At 37.1% G+C, this 17,769-nt stretch overlaps 1 protein-coding gene across 1 annotated transcript in view; it reads right to left on the reverse strand.

Annotated features, from left to right (window-relative positions):
- Adgrl3 (adhesion G protein-coupled receptor L3) overlaps positions 1–17,769 on the reverse strand; it is a 444,442-nt gene that overhangs the window by 100,746 nt on the left and 325,927 nt on the right. The window contains exons 12-13 of the mRNA XM_028780743.1: positions 1,591–1,774; positions 594–716 (exon numbers count right to left, since the gene is read on the reverse strand). Of these exons, the coding sequence (XP_028636576.1) occupies positions 594–716; positions 1,591–1,774 (307 nt within the window). The remainder of the gene's footprint in view (positions 1–593; positions 717–1,590; positions 1,775–17,769) is intronic.

Below are 17,769 nucleotides of genomic sequence, written 5' to 3' on the forward strand. Positions count from 1 at the left end.
GAAGCTAAGAACATGCTTTCTTCATGGAGTTACTTGTACATTCACATTCTTTTTCAGTGAATTCAGTTTAGCAGTGCATCGAAGTGACCTGTATATCCCTGTTCCATCTCTCCTCCCCAATTGCTCCCCACAATAAACTTCTGTATATGCTTTTCCAAAGAAAAAAAATCATATACACTTAGAAAAACCTAAAGAAAAAATAGAAGCTTGTAGTTTTCAAAAAAAATTTTAAGGAAAGTTTCAACCAAAATTTTCATCAGTTAGATCTGCAAAATCAATGACAGAGACTCCCAGAGGCAGAGGCAGCATAGTTGAGGCCTGTCGTGCAGAATTTTCCTCATGTTCAAGTTCTGACACTGAGACGTACTAGAGCAACCTCCAAATCTAAGCAAGAATTTTATACACTGTACATCATTGTTGTATTGATAGACCAGTAGGAAAGGGGGGAGGGAAGAAGACAGAGAGAGAAGAGAGGATAAACAGGGAGAGGGGGAGGAAAGACTTCCTGCATGATGGATTTACAGTTCTAAGCCACAAAACAACAAATAGAGAAAAGTTAAAAGCACTGAGCACACAAACAAACTCCAACTTACCATTCCGGCCATTTTGCTTTAATGTATTTGCTGAAAGCTGGATAGTACTTCCATGGCCTGTGTTTTCTGGAAATTTTAGATCTTCTAGATTTCCTTCCGTGCTCAACCTTGCAACTTCTAACTCTGTTGGTAAAACATAGGCGTCAGTGTTTTGTGAGAAATCTGCCGAAGCTACAAGAATTTCTGCAACCTCTAAACTGTTTCTACAGTCAGGAGCTAAGATTTCTTGGTTTCTTTGTTGTGTTAAAGGCATTTGATTTACTCGAAAGTATATAGTTAGTGTTTTCACTTTATTTAAAAAATAAATAAGCAAAGATGTGCAGAAATTATGTTAAGAACTCAAATGTATATCAAGTCTAATACTTAAAATGCAAGTCCAAGTCCTTATACTTTTCAATCTTTGCCTTTTAAGTTAATTTTCAAAATATTTTCCATATTTCATGAATTATGCAAAAATCCTATTCATGCCAGAGATATACTGTCACATCAATATTGATCTACCTACAAATCTAATAAAATATAAAACAGCTTTACCAAACCTCCTGAAGTAAAATTATCAGATACATCCAAAAACACAATAAAAACAGATTTATACTTATTCGAAGGGATGACTCAACTTTCCCGCATTAGCATCATCAGTCAAATGACTTGTTTCTTTGAGAATATAAACTTAAGCATACTAAAAAGACAATCCTTGAATTTAGGAAGTCAAAATTGTAAGTAGTATAAAACCTGCATAAATACATGCCTACATAAAAATTCTGCAAATTAATCTCACTCAAGTAATCTCTAGGTAATACACTGAATATTGAATGCCCTGTGGAGATTAACATGTGTGAATTCTCATCTTGTTACTGAAAGCTATCATACTTTGAAAAATAGAATAACATATACCTTCCAAACCGAAACAAGGCTCATGACTGGGGCGTCAGATTTTTTTTTCTTTCCCTGCTACACAAGTGACGCTAGACCTTCTGTCATAGCAAAGGTCACTTACGAATATTGTCTGTATTCTCCCTGACAATGTCTGTCTTCAAAAGGTTATCGGCTAACACGAAAGCGCTCTCCTCCACGGTGTCTAGCAACATGGTGGCCGCACGCAGTTGATCACTAGTCGTCAGGTCTCTCCAGGCATTCAAAGCTTGTGGCTGAAGGAGGTTGTTAACTGTCTCCACCATCGCCTGGGACGGGAAGAAAAGAATGGCACAGTCTCTAGTGAACCCGCGTAGCTGTCAGGAATCCAGATGTACATGCTGCCCAGCAAGCAAAGAGCAGCGGTGTGCATACGATTACCATTGTCCCGGCCTCCCCTGCGACATGCAGTGGCAGAAACATTCATTATTTTTCTGTAAATCCTTCCCTGAGACTTTTGCAAGCCCATGGTTGTCTTCTTTTGAAGAACAACCAATAGAACCATGCTTGCTTCTCAGAAGCAACAGCGGAGGCTTCAAGTAAGCCTGTGATCGCATAATTAAATGATTTGGCTGAGTAAATAGTGGCCCATAATTTAAACCAACAAGTTTGCATCCTCAACGGAGAACAGGTTTGTACTGTACATCTCCATAAAACCAGATGCTGACCACAGAAAAGACTGAATGAATGACTCCACATAGGAGATGCCAGGAACTTGTTGCCTATAGGTTGTTGACTCATGAAGCAAACATTTTTTCCCCTTTGTTTTATTCTCACCTCCTCCCTTACTCTCAGCCAGCTACAAAAATGTCAGAAAGTATCAAAGCATTTATACCGTCAGTTACTCTGAATACATTTGTGTGGTGTGAAACCTTAGCACTGTTTACCACTCGGAAAGAGAGTAAACAGTTGGACATCATTACCTATGGCCCTGAGGTGTTTCTGTTTTCTTTACAAAGTCAGCAGTAGGTACATCCACACGTAGAGACAAAGTACCACATTTCTCATTGCTGCATGCAGAAGAATAATCTCTGTAGCTACCATTTATATATTCCCTGTGGTTTCCTTTATGTGGTAGGTTACAAAAAGAAAACAGTTCTCCCATGAAGTCTTGGGTTTCATTCAAACACAGAAGCCAGCAAAATAGAAAAATACAACACCTGCAGCTTGAAAGTGATCCTCCCCAAGCCCATTCATTATAAAGTATGCCTCCAATGCAGATAGAAAGGTGACTAAACAGCCAGTGTAGACACAGTCTCTAGGCAGCACATAAGAGTTTTAAAATAGGACGCACATTATTGACATGCAGGCAAAGGGATTGGCTGAGATGGGGGTCAGATCCTTTAAACTGCCGTGTTTTCTTCTGGCTGGTGTTTTCATAGGAACCAAGTAACAACTGTTAAAAATTCAGTTTCATAATGAAACACCTTGGCTGCCAATTAACACCAGTTTCAAAAACTAATTTGCCTCTTGATAAAGTTGTTTTTTTTTTTCCTTGATATTTTCCAAGCTATCCCAACTTCTGGGCAAATTGACATCATTAGACTTTTAAGTAAAATAGCCTTACAACTTGTGTCCTTTGCATTAGTAAACACACACATACACACTTCACGAGCCACCAAAGTGACTTGTTACGAATTTAAAGAGTGAATACATTTGCTTTGTGTGCTTAGCTCTGTCATGCTTTCTAGGTTTGGGGTATGACCTGAGAGTCACACAAAACATTTCCAGACCACAACAGTAGGAGCTGCTTTCCAGGAAGTACTCCTTGGGAATAATGCCAACGGGATATGCCAGAAAACAGGCACCAGTAGATAAAACAAGAAATGCAAGTTTAGATATTTCTGAAGCCAAACAGCGAATATGAACCTATTGGGTGGAGGGAACATTCGTCCTAAGATTACATGTTCCCCAGAATGCATCAGCAATGCTCAGAAAAGTACCATAAAGAAATGAAAGTATCTCTTCTCTTGAAAATGGTGTAGCCATTTTTAGCTGTTAATGACTTCGATGGTCACAAAATAATCTGACATGTAGTATTTTAATCTTACCTTAAAGAATGGGTACTGGGAATACTATAGTATTTCTATACTGTCTTTCTTTGGTTTTAGTTAATTTAAAAACTGCTAAATGATAAAAATAGAAAGACGAAATGGCCATCTTTAACAATGCATTCCAGCAATCTTATAAATACCACGTTTCAAAATTCGACGATTAAAGCCGAGAGAGTGCATAGATGAGTCTGGAGATCAGTAATCCAAACGTCCCAACAATGAAAGCCCAGGCACAGATGGCTTCACTAGCAAATTCAACCAGACGTTAAAAGAATTAATAGCAATTCTTCTCAAGCTGTTCCAAAAGGTCCAAGAGAAGGGAATGCTTCCAAATACGTTTTATGACTGAGCATTGCTATTCTGATACAAAAGCCTGACACAAGCTGCATAGACCATAAAACTACCAGTCATATCCCTGATGGATGTGGATGCATAATTCTTCAACAAAAGGCCAGCAAACCAAACTCAACAGCACATTAAAAGAACCATCTATTATAACCAAATGTAATTTATTTCTGAGATGAAAAGATAGTTCAACACATAAAATAAATTGATGTGATGTACTCCCTTAGTAGAATAAAGGATAATGTCACCTTATTATTTCAATAAATGAAGAAAAAGCATTTAACACAATTCAGCACTTTCCATGATTAAAAGTTACTAGCTAAGCAAGAATAAAATGAAATGACCTAAAAATAATAAAGGTCATATAAGAAAATCCCTCCACTGAAATTATGCACAACACGATAAATTTGAAAGTTTGGCTTCTAAGGTCAGGAGTAAAATAAAGATGCCTACTATAGGTGCCTCCACACAAAATAATTATTTGAGGCTATAACCAGAGCAATTAGACAAGAAAAGGGAAATAAAAACTATCTAAATTGGTGGAAAAGGGATTAAATTACACCCTATTAAAGATTGTAAGAATACATGGGAACTCAAGAGACTCCATTATGAAAAATCGACACTAACATAAAATCTGTGAGAAGCAGTAAACTCAGGTGCCTGAATACAGAAGACCACTTTAACTAAAAACTGTGCCTTTTCATTAGCGCCAATTACTGCTCAGTAATCTTTGCTTTGCAGTTAAAGAACTGTTAAGATGAAATATTTTCATAAGAACACAGTTTGAATACATTTCAGCAATCTTCCCATAGTGTTGATCTGTAATAAGGCGTAATTTTACCCTTTCTCCACCAATTTAGATATTCTTGATAAGGCATGTATTTTTTAAAAAAACTTAAAGAGTTATTTAGTTTGTCTTAAAGACGTGAACCTGTCAACAGGTAGGTATGAACGAGGAAGTAGGAAGTAACCCCATAGCGAGAGGACCTTAGCCCTCACTACTGAATGTTTTATAACAGTGTGATTGAAGGAGAGGTGAGTCGTTGCTTTCACTTGTGTACCTACAGGCTCCTCCAGACTGTTCTAATGCAGTGGTCACACAGATGGCCCTTGTTAAACTCCATGCTTCACACAGCAAACCAAAAAGCCATGATCTTCAATAGGCAGTGTTAGGGATGAAGCAGGGTTGATGGAGATGAGGGAGAAATTACCAGGGCTCAGAGAAAGGGTAAGGGAGATGTACAAAGATGTGTGTGTGTGTGTGTGTGTGTGTGTGTGTGTGTGTGTGTGTGTGTCTACGTGTGTACATGTGTACATGCTTATGCGGATGTGTGAGCCTGCTTGGGCATACTTGTGTGTGTAAAATTGTCAAAAAAAAAAAAGTAAATCAATCACCTACTAATGATTGCAAAGAACTATTAGCACAAAGCCTGATGGAGTCTCCTGTGGCTAACGTTTGAGTAGGAAACTTGGAACCACATTGATAACACTGGAAAAGGGAAGTAGTTCTTCTTGTAACTTATATCCGAATCATACATAATTATAGCTTACTCTTAAATTTACTTTAGCAGGATACCATACTCCATAGTCGGGAAAGGAGCCTCAACTAAGTAAGTGCAATCAAGACTGATCATTTGGTTGCTATAACAACCACATCACAATGAGACCTGGAAGGAATAAGTCTTCTGCAATGTGGACTGATTTTGTTTGTTTGTTTGGTTGATTTTGTTGGTTTATTAGTCTGTTTGTTTAACCAAGACAGAGTTTCTCTGGGTAGTCCTGGCTGAGACTCCCTTTGAAGAACAGGCTGGCCTGAAATTCAGAGATCTGCCTGCCTCTACCACCCAAGTCCTGGCATTAAAGGACTGTGCCACCTCTGCTAGGCTTGCAGTGTAGTCTTATTAATAAAACCTCTTATAACATATAACTCCTAATGAATACATGACTTGATTGATGGCTTGAGGGACAAGAGTGTGGTGGCCTAGAAATCCTTGGAGGCACATGAGAATGGAGGCTCGGGAATGCTGACTGTTCTCCTACAGCACAGCAAACAGCACAGCAGCGTCCACTGTAGCAGTTTTCTAGTTAATACCTGTCAAGTTTTCTAGAAATGGATGAAATACTTGTTACTACTTAAACAAAAGTCAGTTAAATAGCCTCAATTCCCTAGTGAAAAAGAATATAGATATTTTGTTTTCCTAAAATATTTATGTACTTGTTATTTTATCATAAATGATAATATCTGCCGGGCGGTGGTGGCGCACGCCTTTAATCCCAGCACTTGGGAGGCAGAGGCAGGCGGATTACTGAGTTCGAGGCCTGCCTGGTCTACAGAGTGAGTTCCAGGACAGCTAGGACTACACAGAGAAACCCTGTCTCGAAAAAACCAAAAAAAAAAAAAATGTGTTTAAAAAAATAGATGATAATATCTAACCACAACCTGCCTTTTGTTGTTTTAAAACCGGGTTGATTTCTCGCTTCTCTGTTCCCATAGAATTAAGCTTACATGTAGTTTAAATACTAATTGAACGATGAATATACATTGATTTTCTTTAAACTTGGAGCAGATTCTTGAACATCAGTTCAAGGTACAATAGTACTCACTGATTTCTCTTTAATTTTTTTTCTTTAATTTTTTGATGAAAATTTATATTTCAAGTTTGACGAAAATAAGGTTGTCCTGGCTTTGCCTTATAGAACCTAATGTTCTCACCATTTTATAGGACTTTAGATTCAGTTCTGGAAAGGAAAATCTATTTGATTTTGTTGTAAAAATTTTTTTAAAAAATTGATTATAACCAATACTGACCTTGCCAGAAACCAAATATAAATTAATTTATCTTTTTACAAAGGCTTTAAATCTGAATGGAAGATGGGTACTAGAAAATTTCATTCAAATCTGCCACAAAATTTTGCTGTGCCTGAGAATAAATAATATTTTCTATCAAATTGATAAACTAAAGCCACTCAAAAAAGTAAGTCTTACTGTATTTTGGTTTGGGGGAAGACAATGGTAGATACTGCCCTTCTCATTACATAATTGTTCCACTAGACTATAAATATTGGCCCATTTCTACAAAAATCAAATATAAATGAAATAGTTCACAGGTCATTTAGAGATATATGAGTATCATGGGTAGAATTTTTTTAGGGAATATTTTGAAATATACAAAATTATCTGAACACTTTTTATTTAATTTAGATATTAGACATATTCATTTCACTATTTATGTGTTTTGTGGTTTTTGAGATAGAGTTTCTCAGTGTAGCCTTGAGTGTCCTGGAACTTTGTAGACAAATCTGGCCTTGAACTTAGAGATCCATCTGGCTCTGCCTCCCCAGTGCTAAGATTAAAGGCAGGCCCGCCACTGTCTGGCTCACTTGATTAATTTAAGCATGCTGTGTAATTGTGGTACATTGTTAAGGACACTTTATAATCCTACTTTCTATATTTTTGAATTGGAAGCTTTATGTATTTGATAAAAACTACTGTGAATGACTTTGAGGAAAACCAGCTATAAATTTTTGCAGTGACAACTGCTGTAATAATTCCAAGAGGATCTGCTTGTGAACCAGCCTATGATTTCTTAGCAATTACACAAAGGACTCAATGGTGAGAACCAGGAATGGCCAGTCTTACTCAGGTGAGCAGTAATTCCCAGGCTAGAAGGTAAGCAGAACCAGATGGGGAACTCATTGTCCCCTATACTTCCACTTGAAAGGCCACAAAAGCCAACAACTGACAGGAAGTACTTGTGAGACGACAAATACGTTAGAACTCTTGGACTTTTCTAATACAAGCTTTTAAATCATGAGTTCGATCTGTTTTTTAAGCTCAGGTTTCATCTACTAAAAGTTATTCTATTTTTGTTTCACAAATGAACCGGTTCTGTTGTTTTCTTTATATCATGTATCATTCCCTAAAAGTGTCTCATATATTCATTTACATCTTGGTTTTTATTTTATTCCTCCCACTGGAGAGAAAGGAATCTTTACAAGTATTGCTCTAGGAATCACTTAGAAGGGCCAAAAATAACGTTCAGTGACCATTTACTGCGTGCATGGCATACAGTGGAAATTCATAATTTAGCCAATTTTCCAATTCATATGTGTGGGGGCAAAAATCTCTGAAGGCATTGAATTTCAAACATCACAATAGTATACAATGGGTAAGATACCTTAAATAGATATATTTCCCGACTTCTTATTCCAGATATTCAGCAACACAATGGCATCTCACTGTGTTTGGGCTGCTATAATAAAGCACCTTAAACCAGGTTGTTTATGAATTAAAAATGTATTATTTATAGTTCCTGTAGTTGGGAAGTAGATAATCAAGACACTTGCAGACTCAGTGTTGAGGGAAGCCCCCATATATCCTTATGTGCTGGATGTGAGAAACAAACTCAGCAATCTTTCATAAGATACTGAAGCCATTCATGAAGGTTCCTTAGTCTCAACCTAATCCTATTCTAGATGCTCCACTTCCTGACACCAATAAAATGGGCGCAGATCAAGATATGAATTAGGAGAAAGATGGAAATATGCACATTACAGCAGACTCCATTTAAAGCTTGCTTATCCATGTTTACCGAAGTTATCTGTATTCTAGACTACGTGCTTGAGAAAGATGTACTTTCTCAGAGTATACTAGTAGCCATTAGACTAGCATAACTTACTTTTACTATGAAATAACTAATGGCAATAAGAAACAATAAGAAAACTAACAGCATCCTTTTTTATTTTTATAGCTTTTTGATATGTCTTCTGGGAGAATAAAGGGGCAAATATCTCCATGGTTTTAAGGAAAACACAGTGAGCAGGAGCAAATTAAAGAGAGAGTCGTAATTCAGGAGGGGAAAAAAAAGTGCACAACACATTCGCAGGGTGAATGCAAACCAACATATGGTTAACAACACAATTCTTTTCTTTGATTATTCTTCAGTTTTCACTTTTGTAATGTTGTGGAGAGAATACCTTGTGTATTGTATGGATACATTTCCTGTCATTTAAAAAACATGACCAATAGGAAAGGGGAGAAAAGAAGGTGAGACATCCAGAAGACAGAAAGAGTTCTGGGACAGAGCCAGGTATAGAGATTATCCCAGAAAGATGTTAGGAGAGATGTGTGGTACCTGAGTACAGGTAAGTACAGCCACATGGAAGAATGTAGTTTAAAATAAATGGATTATTTTAGTTATGGTTCAATTGGAGAAGAGCCTAGCTATATGGCCAGGTATTTGTAAAGAGATTTTGAGTCTGAGATTTATTTCTGGAAGCATAGGGTTAGGAGGAAGAACCAGACATAAGGTCTACAATGGGTGGTATATTGTTTATTATTATAGGAGAAAGATCATGTTTATTTAGATTAAAAAACGGAGGGAATTGTTGAGGTTTGGTCTCTTGTTATGTATTGTAAGGCTAAATTCTGTACCTGGAGGCCTAGTTGCCTACCAGTGAGTTCTCACACTTACCAGCTTTTGTTGTGCAAATACTGTTCCTGAATCCAAAACTATTGGTTAATTAAAAACAGTATAGCCAACTACAGGTTTGGAGTTTCCTGCTTGGGGGTTGCAGAGAGAAGAAAGTAGAAGGATAAGAGAGGGGAGAAAGCCACCATAGCCAGGAAAAACAGCAAGCATTTGATTGGGGTGCAACCAAAGGGTAGAGCAAACAGTTAGAAATGCAGGTTAGGAGTTACTCCCAAGTAATTGTCAAAGCCAAATAAAACACCCATAGTCTGAGTCTCATTCATTTGTAAACTAGACAGGGATAAGTTTAAACTGGTTCAACTACATAATACAAAATTTATGAGCTGAAAATAAAATAAGGCAGAAGTTTAAAATCATTACTAGAACAGGTGACCTTATACACCAATCTGGATTTAGATATTGAATCAAATCAAAATTTTAAAGGTCACATTCAGATTTTATGCAAATCAGTAAGGTGGTAAGAGATGTGACTTGCCATGAATGAAGGCTGTTAAGTCGGAGTTAGGAATGAAAAAGAAAGCAGGAACTTTTGCCTTTGTGCTTCGGTTGCTCTAAGGTATAAGGTCAGCACACCACAGAGCTAAACATCAACAGCCAATGGCAAAGTAAGTCACAGATTCTTGTTGGAAGAGTTAAGATGAAAAAAAAAAAAAACGGCCAGAATGCATTGCATTCGAGTGAAGAATTAAAATTGTATATATTAGTTTTAAGACAAAATGAGGGAGAGAATGACCTGACAGATTAGTGGCGTTCAGCCTTTTTGAAATTCAAGAGCGAGTATTCCAAATGATACACAAATTTAAACTAAGAAATTGCAGACCTCCTTTGAAAAACTGATTAGCACTCAAAGTAATATTTCACTCCTATAGCCGGATCCTTTAAGAGAACTGGCTGATCTTCCACAGGATCTGGATTCAATATCTGGAAACCAAACGAGAGCTCTCAACTATCTATAACTCTGATTCCAGGGAATAAAATACCTTTTTTCCGCCTCTGAAGGCACAGGCAAGATTCAGCACAGCCCCATGTGCAGGAAATAAGTACCCGTTCAAAATAAAATAATTATATTAACATGAATAATATTTCACTCCTTACTTCAAGATCTAGTTTTTGAGATCCTCCTGAATGTAGCAACTTTATCAATATTTATCATAATCATGCTCAACAATAATGCCCTATTCTTCATAATATAATACATTCATGCTTAAAAATTTCTCATGTCTGAATCTTGGAATGTACTGGGGAAGAAAAAAAAGCCTCAGGAATTGTGTATGCCCTCTCACCCAATCTACTTGTTCGACATATGTAGCTGTGTTCCAAATTACAGCAGAGTGGTCAATGTCAGATCCTGCAAACATTGTGGTCCACTCAGTGTTAGCTCACTCAGTGACATCAGACACCTTAGTGACATAATGGCCAATTCCATTTGTTTTAATATACTTTTTCATGTTTGAACAAGGACTAAGTTATTGAGGGACATCTGAAATGGTATCCACATCATCCTTGATAATGTATTTCACTATACACTGATATAAATATGCTCTATATTTATTTATAATTTTAAAAATTAAAGGCAATTTTTCTTTAGTTTTTCTTTGTTTTTGGCTTCTTGATATGAAGTTCATCAGATGAGAATAAAATAAAGCAAAAGTTTAAAATCATAACTGAATAGGACACATTGTGATTCAATCTGGATTTAGATATTGATTCAAACCAAAATTTTAAAGGTCAGATGCTCAAAAAGTCTTCAAAACAGTTTATAACTTGCAGAGTTTTTATTAGAAGTCAAGTTGAGTGACTGATATTTACACATCTGATCAATAAACCAAAGGTTCATTTTATAACCACTGTCATTTAATATTATTAAGCGTATAAAAATGACTAATCCCTGAACTCCCTTTTATATTACATTGAAGTATTGGCATTTTCAAGTCTTAATTAAAATTAGATTGTATAACACAACTGACCTTAATATAGTAATAAGAACCTTTAACTGAACACAAAACTAGAATTCTTTAGAGGAGACAGTTTATGAGAACCCTTGTTGGAAAAAATTAAAAAATAAAAAAATAAAAGGATTGTTTTCAAGGTACCATTTGATTGCATTGCTTTAAAAGTTTAATTTAGGCTGAAATGATTGAGTGCTGTCAAGGCAATCTGTGTTATATCACAGAAATTAAATACAGCTATAGACTTGACTCTCACCTTGTTACAGACTCAAATTCATTCGACAAATATTAATTGAGCACCTTCAATGTGCCAGTTGATTAGAAGGCGGCAAAAAAAAAAAAAAGAAGGACAGCTGTTCTCCCTTCCCTCCATCAAATAATTTAGGGAGGCCAAAAAATTAAACAAGTAATTAAAATCCAACATGGACAGCACTGTAGCAATAGGAAGAGGTATAAAGACTGTCAGAAAAGCTCTAAGAAGTCAGGCATTTCCAAACTGAGGTTCAACACTGGCCAAAGAGGCAAGGCATGGCAACTATGCTTCCCACACGGTGTAACTGATTCTTCAGGGAAATAAAAACAATTCCCCATAACCAAGCAAAAAGCCCAAAGACGGCAAAAACAGTGAGCAAAGGCTAGGTTTCAGGAGCCTTGCACGCTTTATCAAGACATTTGCAGTTCATCCCACAGACAATAAGATATCACTAAAAACTTTGTCATGTCAGATGCATTATCATAGTTCATATGCATTAACTTTTGATTCTCTCAAGAAGCCACTAACGTATAAATTATTACCATCGTCACATTACAGTGAGAAAATTGAGACCTAGAGAAGTTAAGTAACTTGATATAAAGCTAATTAGCTACAATCATGGGGTAGAATTGGGGTTCCAAGTAATACATTCTTTCTCTGGGGATGAAGAAAGGCAGAGATTTCAAATGCATCTACATGACTTGTAGATTAATTAAAGCCAGTTAGTAAGGGGAAGAAAGAAACTTGTGGTAGGCACCAAACAGCCATTTAATCAAAATGAGGAAAAAGAAAAAGAAAAAGAAAAAAAAAGGTTCTTGTTTTATGCTTGCGGAGTAATAAGTATAAGTCTGTTTGTGTATTAAGACATTGTAGGGAACTTGATGAATATAGATTTGCCGATTTTGACTTGCTCACAAAATACTTGAATGACACCAGACAGAAAGAGCTAAATGAGTCTGGCATCACAAATTGAAGCAGATTGATTGAAGCCACTGGAATATCTAACTGCATCCAGAATAATTGAGTACGTGGGGGAGAACTGATGCCACAGAACCATTAGCAACAGACGGAAATTTGGGGGAGTGCAGTCAATAATTTCTCATTACAAAGACTGGGTAAGAAGCCCAGGAGAAGAATGTTGCAGGCACTTATACAGCACTTTTGCTGAAAGACATTGACTCCTTTCTTGATTCTCCAACTAGTACAAATGCAGGAGCAAAGCTTGGCAGCTTGCCGGCACTCAGCATCTCTCTCTTCAGAGTCAGACCCCTGTTTGACTCTGAACAAGAAGGTTAATCACTCACAGAGTGTCAGCCTACCTATCATAAGTCATCTCCCTTCGAGGCTGGAGGCACAAAAGAGAAGGTGATTGTCCTAAACCTGTAGTTGCCTTGGACAAGAGGAAAACCTCACAGTTTACCCTTCTTCCCTTGGAGATGAGAACAATTATGCATAAGTGTAAAAAAGCTGTACTCCAGATCAGAAGGGATCATCTTGTAGAAACAAATTGGTCCTTTCCAATGGTGATAGTGATTTAAAACTAGAATGTATTGCACAGCCTTGCAGGAACTAAGTCATGACAAGGCCAAGTTGGGCTCCATCTTCACAAGAACCAATTAATTTGCTTACTTCTTACACTTTCCCCCAGTTCTTCCACTATTCAAACCTAAGGCTCATGCCAGCACCCGGGAGATTAACTCAAGGTCCCCTTTTTATGTTGATTTTAGCAATATGTGGTTTAACTCTACTTCTCTGCTTTTCAACCCCATGTATCTCTGATCTACATAATGGAATATACCACCGGATTTAAGTTATTGAGACTGCCAGAGCATCTCTAAGGGTTCCACCAATTTTAACATTAGGGGCTGAGATGTATATCATTGTGAGTATACGTTCAAAGTTCAAAGATCACCCTTGGCTGATGGTGAGTTCTAGGCCAGTCTGATCTACATAAAACACTGCCTTAAACCAAAACAAAAATTCCACCATCAACAGAGTAAATAACTAGAATATAAGTCTTCAAGTGGAAACATGCCCCTCAATCACTCAATAGGCTGTTTGGAGTCAGATGCAAATAACAGATACAGGAATGAAACTCACTAACTGTGATCGTGGAGACTGACCTTAAAAATAAAGATGGAAAATTCCATTATGGGTTAGATTTTTTTCAGGCTGCCTAGTGTGCAACAAAGGAAGATGCTGAAACAGTAAAAGGAACAGTTATTCTTGAGCTCAAAAGAATGGTCTGTTCAAGGGGTAACAGATACACAGATCTAAAATAATGAGGTCACCATGGGAACAACTCAAAGAAAAGGCAATTAAGCATTAGGTTAGGAAGTGCCCCAACGTCAATAGTTTGAGGAGGAAATGGAGGAATGGTTGAGGAAGCACAGAAATAAGTGTTAATTGGTGGAAGAAAAATCAAGTGAGTGTCTTTATGAAGTACATTAGGAGGAAAAATCAAGAGTGACAGATTGTTCCAATTGATCAGATAAGATTAAAATACATATCATATGTGTACACACATACATAAACACACAGAGACAGAGACACATGTGCACACACACATAGTCTAACAATTAAAAAAAAGAGAGATTGTGAATATGAGAGAGAGTGGGGCGGTGGATGGTGTGTGGGAGGAACGAGAAGGGGAGAATGATGTGATTGTTCTATGAACTAAGAGAACAAAAACGCCCCACAATTTTATTATAAAAACCACACAGATACAGATTGATCAATGAGCATTGGTTTAGCACCATTACATGCTTGATGGTCTTGAGAAATTATTATTGAATTAACAATCACTTTGACAAGGACCCATTCAGTGAAATGCTAAGGGCAAGGGCCGGGAGAAGTAGATTTAAGAGAGAACGAAAGAAAGGTACCAGCGGTAGTATGAGCCCACAAAGGCAAGATTTCTGCTGCAATGGCCATTCCAGTAGGCAATTGGAAATATAGGCCTGGAGCATTGATTAAATAGCAAGTATTTAGAGATCTAAGGGAAGCTCAGTGGAACTTAAATGCCTAAAGATACAGAAGGGAAAGTAGCACTGCTTCTTTCCAAGAGGCTCAATGTAAGAAGAGTAAAGTGATCTTAAAAGGCAACGTGATATTTGCTGCCATGGTGGTGGTGGGGAGGGGCAGCTCAGTGTTACATAAACTCCTGTAAGAGAATATTCATGATAAATAGGACAAAGAATGTAACTTACAGTAACTGACATATTGAGTGGGTGTTGACAGATAACACAAAGCTATTCGGATAAGAAAAGGACAAAAGAGAGGAAAAAAACAGAATTAATTCAAGAAAAACGTATTGTAACAATAAAGGCTCAGGGTCCTGAACACCAATAGTTGGGTGCTTTGGAAATACGTGATTCAAAGGTACAGGGGAAGCCAGTTAAAAGTATGGGCAGTTGGCATGAGAAGTCAGACACAAGGACATGATAATGCAATGGGAATTTTCTTTTGTAAATGACAATGGGGATCAGTGGACAGACAGTCTTTAAGTAGGCTTAAGATAAGCTATGCATTTTAAAACACGACTCAGTTGGTAATGGGACTTCATGTCTACCTCCTCTCTCCATGTTGGGATTTTATCTAGCTTGGCCTTACATGTATTTGGTGCACACTATGGGTCATAATTTCATATGTGCAACTACCCTCTGTGTCTGGTAGCATCCGTTTGTTTGTAGTTAATTCTTACCATCCTCCTGCTTCCTTTTCATAAATGATATGTGAGCCTTGGGAAGAAGGAGTGTGTGGAGCTGTTGGAATTTGAAAGCTTCAGAGAGAGGAAGAGTCGGTTTTTCTGAAGGCCCTGGCTCCTGGTTAGTTGACTGGGCTCAAGTGGAAAGCCACACATACAAGAGTACATAGGCAGCACACACTGAACTGGATGGGCAGAGAGGATACAAAGTTGGGTGTGTAGGGAAGGGTGTGTGTAGGGGTCTGGGGTAGAGCTGAGGAAGAAAAGAATATAATTGAATACATTGTAGAAAATTCTTAAACAACTAATTAAAGACTAAGAAAAAATGAACAGTAGAGCAAATGGAGTAATGGAAGAATTCTGCTCTTTGGAAAGCTGTTGGATGACATGTATGGATACAAGTGGAAAATAAATTTATAGCCAAATTCAACATTGTAAAATTACAGTATCATGTCTTTGCTAACACTTTTAAATGGTGTTCAAATCTGAATACTTTCCACAGCCTGCCTAGTTTTGTATGATCCTTCAACCTGTTGGCTTTGACTATGTTGGTCTCTGCATTTCCTTAACTCTCCAACAAACCCCACTTGGCTACCTTTTCTCTCAGTACATTGGAATGTCTTCTCAATTGGGGCACACGGCTTATTTCAGCATGTCAGGACCAAGATTCATTATCACCAGCCTAGAATGTCTTCCTCATTCTACAACAATCCTTTCAATGCTTTGACTGTTTCTTATTCATCTCTGTAGTACTTCTGTCATCATTGGGCTACGCTGATTTGCTGAGAGCACTATTTCATTTCCAAACTCCAGCTGTTGAAATAGAACCTGAGCTCTAACAGAGTAGATTCCTGCCTTTTCATTGGAATCCTGTCCTTGAACAGCACGTGGGCGCAAAGGGTCTAAAGTTGCCAGATTGAGTGAACAAACAAAGCACAATCAGGCTGTTCTCAAATGAAACAGGTTAATTATTTTTCAAAGGAGCATATGCTTAGGCATTTCAGAAGGAATGCTGGTGGGAAAGTTGGAGAAACTTTAACAGCCCTAATTCCAATGAAGTGTTTGCACTGGGTCCCTCCAAAAAACAGACATAAGTAAAAACTAAACTAATATTAAAAGGAACTATGAACGTTAGAGAATGCCATGTCATCTGATTTATCGTATATTAACCTAAGATGTTTATGAAAGGAAAAAAAATCTTGTTTTCAGGGCTTAGTAAGGAGGAATTCTGCATTACCTGGCCAAATATTCTGAAAGTCTAAAATATTACAAAAAAAATACCATCTATTGTTAAAAAGCAACAAATAATGAAAATACAGAATTTTGTGAAAACTGAAAGTCCAGTTTTAGACTGCAGCCCCTCAAAATATTAGTTTCGACAATTTTCACACTTGTACATATTTATACACAAATGTTTCTTTTCTTTGTCATGTGTATATGTGTGTGTATGTGTAAATGTATGTGAGTGTATATGTGTGTATATATGTTTGTGGTGCAGAGATTTAATCCAGAGCCTTTGCACATTCTGGGCAAGACCCTAGCACCAATATATAAAAATATATCTCCCTAGGGTCCCCATAATTATTAGACAACTAATGGGTACCACATCCTCTAAATGCCTCTAAATGTTGTATCCTCTCATTACAGAATTTCCCTACATAAACAGAGCAGCTTTTGAGGCCTGATTAGAGGCCGCTGAGTGAAGAAACTTTTTGAAGGATACAAACATTAGGCTCTTATTTTCTTTTTCCTGTTGAAGACTTGCATGGCTTGGTGATTGGAATGTATGTAGGCACCTTAGCAGTACAAGGCTGAAGGCCATGTCAACAGTAGGGTAAAACCATGGGAAACTTTAAAAGCTGATCTCAAGGAGTGCTCATGAGAATCTGTACTGCCTACTCTGATGTGAGTATGAGGAGAAGCTGTGGTTTGTTTAAATTGTCATTCCTGTATCTGTTATTACCTGTGCAAAATGTATTAATTACATAATGGAAATTATGAAAATTATAACTCTGCTGGGATCACTCCTAAAGAATCATCTGTTTGGTTCTAAGCCATCAGATTGAAAATCACACTTTAAAGCTTCCATTGCTTTTCTGACCTGTACCAGAATAGCCAATGACAGTTTCTAAAAGTAGGATCTTCAATCTGTAATGCTATTTTTATAACTTTTTTCCCGTTCTGGTTGGCTATGTAATCATAAAGTTATTTTTAAAAATTGCAAAGTAAAATGGATGTGTATCCTCTTGCTTTGCACACAAATAGTATCTCTTTATGTTATATGCAAAATATTTCCCAAAAGTAAATGTATATTCAGAAAGAAAAGCGGTGCAAAATGGGGCTTAAATAAAAGCTTGACAATTGAATAATGACATGGGCTTTGATCCAAAAAATGAGTAAAGAGAATACAAGTTGGTGAAGGGAAGAGGAAAATATTTTTTTCATTTATTTTTGATACAAACACT

This window comes from Grammomys surdaster, unplaced genomic scaffold, assembly GCF_004785775.1.
Source record: "Grammomys surdaster isolate TR1022 unplaced genomic scaffold, NIH_TR_1.0 372, whole genome shotgun sequence".
NCBI classification, from domain to species: domain Eukaryota; kingdom Metazoa; phylum Chordata; class Mammalia; order Rodentia; family Muridae; genus Grammomys; species Grammomys surdaster.